The 8,562-nt window shown below is 39.6% G+C and overlaps 1 protein-coding gene across 1 annotated transcript; it reads right to left on the bottom strand.

Moving 5' to 3' along the window:
* Positions 1 to 5,149: 5,149 nt before the first annotated feature.
* On the bottom strand, positions 5,150 to 8,036 carry LOC115360597 (SH2 domain-containing protein 7-like). The gene is made up of 7 exons (XM_030053589.1): positions 7,989 to 8,036; positions 7,379 to 7,545; positions 6,743 to 6,832; positions 6,487 to 6,652; positions 6,250 to 6,405; positions 5,410 to 6,129; positions 5,150 to 5,311 (listed from the first exon to the last, which is right to left on the bottom strand). Exons 1-7 carry the CDS (start codon positions 8,001 to 8,003, stop codon positions 5,267 to 5,269), a joined length of 1,359 nt encoding a protein of 452 aa, XP_029909449.1. The 5' UTR covers positions 8,004 to 8,036; the 3' UTR covers positions 5,150 to 5,266.
* Between the last annotated feature and the right edge of the window lie 526 nt (positions 8,037 to 8,562).

The following is an 8,562-nucleotide window of genomic DNA, read 5'->3' as shown; positions in this document are numbered from 1 at the left end:
AAAACAAACAGAAGTTGCAGACAGGACCTGACAAAGTACAGACCAGACATTCTGTATAACAGCAGAATAGATAAACACGCTACATGTATGCATTAATATTTGTGCCAGTGGTAACAGCTGATGAGCAAAGTGTAGAACAACCAGGTTGATAAATCACAAGAACATGAATGTTCAAAATACTGGACTCTGAGCTCTGTAAGCAGCTGCTCAGGCCTGAAGAGTGAAGAGCTTGAATGCTGTTAAGTGGTGTACAGTCATCACAGCAGCCAGGCCGTGCTAATATGCAGTTAATTCCTCATTCCACTATTCACAGCTTGCTTTATGAGAGCAGTATCAAATATTCACGACAATATAGTGCTGATGGTGTGGCTTCATTAATTACTGGGCTCACAGAGAACATCTGCTAATTTAGATTCCAGCAGGGCAGCTTCTGGTCGAATGTGATACTGGGGCTGTAAAGCAGCCATTTGAGCGTTGTTTCTGGTCCCAGGTTGAGAGGGGCTAGATAGTGTGTGTGTACCTCGCACAGGTCTTTATCCTTGTGACACCACCTGCTCTCTCCATTTGATCTGATTTAAGATGGTAAACTTATATAACATGGCCACATTAAGAGATTAGTGTGTTGGGGTTAGCAGTGATCTGTCTGTCCTGGGTTAATATTGTCTCCAGATTTAGCAAATTATTTGTCTTTACAATTCATGAATTGCTTTTAAAGATAAGGCACATTCATTTTCATACAACTCTGTTTGCACATCTGGCAATCTGGAATCTGTATTCCATCATGTCAGTGTGTTATTTATGGATCCAGAAATTCATTAACCCAAGATGTGTCAGCTGTGACATCATGATGTCACTGTTGTTGATGTTGACCACCATTTATTCTCACTGATATAAGAGTATACAAAAAGAAGAAAAAAACAAAACATTTTCTTCACAGTGGAAAATTCCCGTGGATGACACTTTGTAGTATATTAAATTGATGAACTAATTTCAGAAGTACTCATTACACACTCAGCAAGACAGCATAAATATGTATTTTAGCTGTCCATTGAACACAATGTTACACATTTTAAAACACCTGCTTTCATCTTCCATGAAATAACATCAATAAAGGCGCCTTCTAATCCTTACAGATCTTCTCTCAAGGTTAAGGAGGATTTTATTAATGGAAATGTTGGATCACACCTGGATTTACTTGACTATTCTCATGAAGAATGACCAGAGAAAATGTCTTTAATATTTTGTTCAAGCAGTGAACGTTGTAGGGTTGTGTTGCAGCTCTTGACAGTACAACGGTAGAGCATATCCAAGTGATGAAAACGTATGGTTGGATGCCACCAGATAAAAGAAATAAGAACCAGATGAAATCTTTTATGTACAGCCTAACTCCTCAAATATATAGTTAAACTAGTGATGTAGCAGTATTCTACATTTCAGCCATGACAATCACATGTGGACCTACGCATGAACATGTTTGATTTATATTCAAGGCCGTACAATGTATTCAGGTTTGTTATTTTTCATGAAAAGATAAATATATGAGTAGCATAAAGTGATGTATGTGATGATGTATTCAGCTTGCAGTGACCTATAACATAATTTGACATAGAATTTATATCAGTGGTGCAGTAGGACCCCTATCCCATCCCAAAGCCCCCATCCCATTCTTAATTGGGCACCATACCTTGGACATCCACCCATTTGTTGCAAAGCTAACTGAAAACAAGAGGTTACTTGGTTATGGGAGGCTGGAGATTGGAGGTGGAATCCACCTGAGCAAACACTTCCCTCATGCCATCCATTAGCACTATAATATTTGCCAGTCATTGCCCTGTACACATTACAAACAATATGAGATCATCAATCATCAGCACGACAGGTGTACATAACATTACACACACAACGTCAAGCTCTTAATGTTACCTGAAAGGTCAAAAGATCAGACATCAACTTTAGGAAAGGAATATGTTTCTCCAGGAGACGGTGGCTATGTTCCAAGGCACTGATGCTGTTAGTATGAAAAGCAACTTGTGTGTCCATTAAACATAGATCGCATTCCTCTAAATAGCGACATAGCTATGTAGTTAGCAGTACAATTCAACAGTACTATACTGCCAACTGCACAGGGCATAGTCCTCTGAGTTGTTTGGCTTGCTATACTACACTACTTCTGTTTTAAGGTGCACCAAAGTTTTGTTCTGTTTTGTTTTTTGTTTTTTGTTAAAGAGGTCAGTACCAGTGTGCGTGCACCATTAACATCCTTTCAAACACAATGCAACAATGGCACCACTGCACTCTGAAACCCATTATTTACAATGGCTCGCCCTGCACCATGAAGGCTTTTGGCTTCGTGACAAATACCCAGGCGGATAATAGAAATGAGACAGCCAGCCTCAAAATGAGGAAAAGATACCATTGTCTGTGTCCAAATTCCCTGAACCACACAGCAAAGGTTTATACTTGTATCGAGACTTAGAGAATTAAGTCCACTTTTGCTATTTTAACAGTGGAAAAAACGGTCGTTGCACCAGGAGCCAGGAGCATGGCTCAAGAGAGTTGTACTTAGTCTCTTAGTTAATAATGGATGGGTTTTGGGCATAACATGCAATAATCCAATTGGAGTTCCATCTCCCTTTCCCTTTAAAAGCCATGTGTGCTTGCACCTTGGCAGATTGCTATTATAGTGGGGCATTTGCCAGGTAAGAAGGAACATTTTTCTGCACAGCTGGATGGTGCCTTGTTTTGTAAGGCTTTTGATTTGTTGGCCCTCCCATAAATGTGAGGTTACAGAGTCACTTTGAATGAAGTTGAAGCAGCTAGGGTTGAAGAGGACGGCAGAGGGGGAGCTTATTCTGCCAATCAGAAGCTGATACAGAGCTTAAACCAGCAAATAACAACAGGCTGGTTTTAGACTACATGGTGCAAAGATGATGCACAGTGATGACTCTCACATTGCAGCTGGTCATTTTACTGTAAAAAACATAATGCATATAATATTGAACATTTATGAACCTTTAATGAGTCGGCACAACCTGTTTTTCATTACAAGGCCTAATCAGCACATTGCGATTATTTTCATATTCTCTCACATCAAAACATGATTGTAGTTGCATTTGCATTTTGACACTTGTGCAAACACAATAAACATACAAGCACAAACATGAACTTATGAGCTTGTACTATCTTACCACTAAAACTAGATTAAGAGAGGAGCAGACAATAAATAAGATGGCTTCTATACATGTACTGTAAGACCACAACTTCCTTTTGCTGCAGCTGTACAGATGGTTGAGGTCTTTATGCAAATGAAATTTCCTGTGAATGAACCTCATTTGGAGGAACATTTATTCAAAGCAGTTGTCAGCTCTGAACGCATTATGTATGTGGATTTTGTTGAATTTCCACCTTGAGCGTCTTTTCTTGGATCAATATGATGCAGTCACATTTTTCTGGACTGCCATTTTCATCATGATAGAGAAAAGTGCATCGTTTAACAATAACACTTGCAATGGGGATTCTGGTGATGTATGCTGAGGATAATTTCTAGTGGTACATTATCCATCTTGCACGTCAATATTATTTGCATGTTAAACTCTACTCTCACAAGCACAGAAGTCTAACCTGTAGAGTAGATAAGGACAGAGTACAGTAGAGTAGAGTAGATAAGGACAGCTCTGCATTCTTCTATTCCTACTCTGCCTTCAACTGTGAGGATATTCATGATGGCCGGTGTGCTACTTATCATAGCCTTTGTTGTTGCAACTATACACTATAATACTGCGTCCCTCCTTTTACTCAAAACACCACGGTTTTGAAACTCTTCCACTGTATATCTGTGTTGTACCTGCATTAGCAACCACTCCAGTGTGGATGTTACAGTGTCTTGCCTTTGCCAGCAGAGGTACAGAGTACAGTACAGGTACTTTCTCAAAAATGATAAAAGAATATTTTAACTGTAACCTAGATGCTGTGTAGTCTAGGCAACAGACGTAGAAGGAAAATGTGAATTTTTCATTCTATAAATGAGCCAGTTTAGATGAATATCTGACAGCAATTTTGATATGAGAACATGAAAAAAATATATATTCTAGAGTCTACTAATGATCCAACATCAATTTTGCAAAATAAAAAAAAATGGCAAAAAGTTGCACCCTAATACAGTGTGGCTTACTGTATATTGATAACACCATATTATCAATATACCAAATCAATATATATTTATTCACACATGAGCGAAAAGGTATTGATGACTAGAAGGCACATTTTGTGTGTGAATCCACTCTGTTGCCCAGCCATGCACCTCTGACTGTAATTACCACTCAGACAGGTACTTTTTTTTTAAGCGTCTTTTTATTTCCTTTTATTAAGTGTAATCATACAGTACAATCACATTTTTAGAGGCATAAACATCTTAGAGGGAAGCCCGTGGATTATTCTGTGTTCATAGTTCTCATTCTTGAAGTTATAGGAATGAGTAATGATATTTCTCCACAAACACAAAGAAAACAAATGTACATAAAAAAACTGTTCACAATTAAATGAGGTGAAAATAAATCCACAAGAATTGTTTTACTATCTCTTATTTCACATCACATGAAAAATGACATAGGGAACCATTTAGTCAGGAATAAATCTATTTTTAATTGTAACCCAGTGGTTGTATTTTCCATGTAGTAAATATCCTTAACTTTTTCCTTCCATTGTATTACTATGGGGAGCTGCGGCCTCAGCCAGGAGACTCTGATTATCTTCTCAGCATTTAGAAGAAGGACTCTCAGTAGAAATGTCTGATTGCTAACTCCTATATCTTCTGGTGATATTCCTAAGAAAAAGTAAAATGACTCTAAAGGCAGTTCTATTCCTAAATGTTTTTCAAATTTCATTATGTATGTTTTGCCAATATCCTAATAACAAAAACAACAACAAACAAACAAACAAACAAACAAACAAACAAACAAACAAAAACAAAACAGGTATAAAGGTTTCTTTTTACAATACTTTATTATAGACTTGTTTCACACATTTTGTTTGATGACACCAGTGTTGTACACAACAAATAAGAAATCTTTGTTCCATCTTCATTTTCAAATAAAGGCATATTAAAATAAAAATAGAATACATAGAATATAGAATACATAATTTAAATGGATATTAACACGTAAGCTCGTAAGTGCACGTAATATTAGCACGTAAGTGTATATTCAGCAGTAGTAGTGTCAGGGCAAGTAAAATGTTTTCTGCAGTGGCTGGCAAGGCAGTGTCTTCGTCATTTCCACTTTACCTCGGGGAAGACCCTTTTCCGTTTGTCATTCTGCAGGAGGTAAATAGGCCGGTCATTAACAACAAAGGATGAACAATGACTTTAGCTAAATATGACATTTTATTGCTTTTGGCAGCATTTCTACTAACCTTTGTTGCCCAGGATGGTTGAGTGTGTTTGGGTCTGAGGTCCTCCAGGGACTCGTAAGTGTTGCTGTTGGGCTGCTTGGCTGCGTCACTATATCCACGTTTCTGCTCATATCTATCAAGGTGGAAGCGGACGGGAACGGCTTCACCAGGGACCTCAGCGTACATCGGATCATTGTTCTGCTCTGAGGTAAATGCCCTGGTCTCAGAGGTAGAGAGTGGGCTGTCAGGTCTGCCAGCAAGGTGATACAGAGGACTATCACACAGGTAATTCAGACTGTGGCTGCTCATCGGCCTGCTGTACATGTCCCGCTTGTCCACCTGCGGGCCATGGCTCACGGCCTGTCTGAGGGGTCTGGGGGACAGTCTCGGTGGGGTGAGAGAACATGGGTTCAGCTTGTAAGACCGCTCCTCAGCTGAGTTACTGTCCAGAAGAGGCAGAGACCTGCTCTTGCTGTCCAGCAGGCTCAGCTCAGAGTAGACAGTGCCAGAGACGCTAATTTTCTCCTTTGGACAGCCCTGATTCAGGGTTGTGGGCTTCTCAGGTCTCCCTGGACAGTGTCTTGGTAAATTCTCCTGACAGCTCTCCTGATGGGCTCTTGACATTTCCCTGAATAAGTGTTTCTCCAGCTGAGCATACAGAATGCCGTCATGAGCAGATTTTTGGTCATTTACGGGATCACTTTCTACAGGCCTGGCCCTCCTGGGTAAAGGTGGTGTTTCCTGTTTGACAAAAGAAAATAGGCTCTTAAATTATGCTAGAACATATGTTTCATTAAACTTCAAATTCTTAAAACTTCTACAATAGGAAATTATGTGTCCTATTTCCTAGCATGTACTCACCTCGTAGGACCTGATGCTTTTTGGCGGCAGTGCAGGTGGCTGCTCTGAGGTTTTGCTAATGTGCTGATTTTGCCCATTATTCCCAGTTCTGGCAGTGACCTCCGGCTTTTCTTTAGGGCTGAAGTGGATGGTATCATACAAATCTTCATCCAGCACCTGGATAAACAAAACACCAGTGAGACCTACATCCTCATTCAACGCTCTTTACAGGAAGTGACACAAGAAATGTCTCCTCACCTCAAAACATGAAGTTGTCAGATACTCTCCGAATGGCTCGATGGGGCTCATCTTGTAGTATTCTATGAGGTCTGAAAGACTGTTGTGCTCTTCTGTGTCTCCGCAGATGATGAACTGCCCTGATTTAGTTTGGTTTATCACAAAGTGCCGGCACCGCTCCCTGCCTCTGCAACAGAAAAGCGCCATAGTTTGAAACCATGACTCCTCTTATTGTTGTTAGGGTATAACAGCCCGTTGCACATCAACAATAACTCACCTATAGGAAAGTATGTATCCAATGTTCTTATCACTGAGACGTATCAAGAAACAGCCCACCTCCTTGTCTTGGAGTTTTTCCTCAGCGTCCCTGCAGATAGATGGCCATTAGATTTAAAATCTTGAATTGCAGATTATTAGCACAGCGATGTCCTAAATCTCCATCTAAGCCCATGTGCTTTCAGAGGCAGAAAGAGTAGAGCTTCAAAAAAGCATCTTATGTAATTTACCATGAGAATGCCATTGATATAAAAAGAAAAACTATTGTGTTAAAGGCTAAAGGATATATATATATATATATTAAATCTGCGACTCTGCCAGGATGATCAACACTGAGGATCAGAACTTTTAAGCCCCTTAAAGCCCCTTTCCATCTATTTCCATCATATAAACACTCAAACACACTTATTTCACCATTAAATAATAAGCAATTGGGTAATGATGAAGTAAAAAATGAATGTTCAAGAGGGTTTTTTGGATTTTGAGTTAGAAAATGCACTGTTTTTGGAACAGTTCTCTATAATTATAAAACCATATCTTGTCACAACACTATGGCACTTAAGTGAACATGATGAATTTTATTATCACCATTAAGTTAAGCTAAAAGTGTTTGCATAACATATTTAGATGGTCTTACCTTCTGGAGATGAAACCCAGGAACCAAACAGGGAATATGCCATTGTGAAGAATGAATGGCACTTGAGTCTCTAGGAACCATTTTGATGTCAGTTCCTTGAGTGTCCCATCGGCTCCCTTGGTCTGTGGTTCTCCCAGTGGTTCACTTTGCTCCATCTTTGCCCGACTCTGATCAAACCCAGACAGACAGCTCAGTCAGGACGAGGCAACCTACTGAACTTTTCAAACACAGCAGGACTAGATCTCTACAGGCTAATTTGCCTACTTTCCAGGAGGTGTCACCCAGGGGACGATTCCTGCTCAATGTTCCCATTGTTCGAGTTTATTGCTAATAGGGAAAAAAATCCTCTATCTCTAGTCTAAGTCATTTTAATGTTTATATTTATAATTTCCAGGTAAAAATATTTCATCACCCAAGGCTCCATTAAACCCATTCAAACCCTGTGGCAAAAATCCAAAGATACATCCTTATCAGTATGAAAGTAAGGCTGTTTCCCCTGAACTCCTGAAAAGTTGACTTTTTTTTAGATGCCTTTACACTGCACAGGCCAAAGTCAGAGTCACAAAAGCAAAAAGAGGCACATTTCGGTAAGATCTGGACTGTACTTTACCTTAAAGAAAAACATCAGGCAGGTCCTGAAGAAGGAAACTTTGAGATGCTTCTGGTGTGCCAGCCGTAACCCTAAAACACCACAGCTCTTCTCAGATTTTGTCGGTTTTAGTTGTTTAAATGATAGACTGGAATTCCTTCTAACCCCTAGAGAAAGAATAAAACAAATACAGTAATTTAGATATCCACTGAGAATCCATTCTCGGTATGATCCAATATTCAGGTTACGCACATACCTTTCGGTGAGATTAACAGTGTGTGGTTTGAGCCTGGTGTCATTTCAGCAACATTGAAATGATTCTGTCATCGTCTGAACTGTCTGCAACCTGCAAGGGAAGTGATCTGAGGGAGTGTGACTGTACATGGGAGATATAGAACCGATGACATTTAGAATTACACACTTCTTTCCACAGGTTTGGAAAGCAAAAGTTCTGTGTTAACGATAAAGCATGGCTGGTATGTACAGCTCATTTGCATTTGACTGATACACAGAAAACAAGAAGGGCTGTCACCCTGCAAGAGTTTCCTAAAGAGAAATGGAAAGCAAGCTGAACAGAACCTGTGGTTTTGGCGCA

This window comes from Myripristis murdjan, chromosome 6, assembly GCF_902150065.1.
Source record: "Myripristis murdjan chromosome 6, fMyrMur1.1, whole genome shotgun sequence".
NCBI classification, from domain to species: domain Eukaryota; kingdom Metazoa; phylum Chordata; class Actinopteri; order Holocentriformes; family Holocentridae; genus Myripristis; species Myripristis murdjan.
Note: the sequence above shows the minus strand (reverse complement) of the source record. Positions and strands in the feature narration are given on the sequence as shown.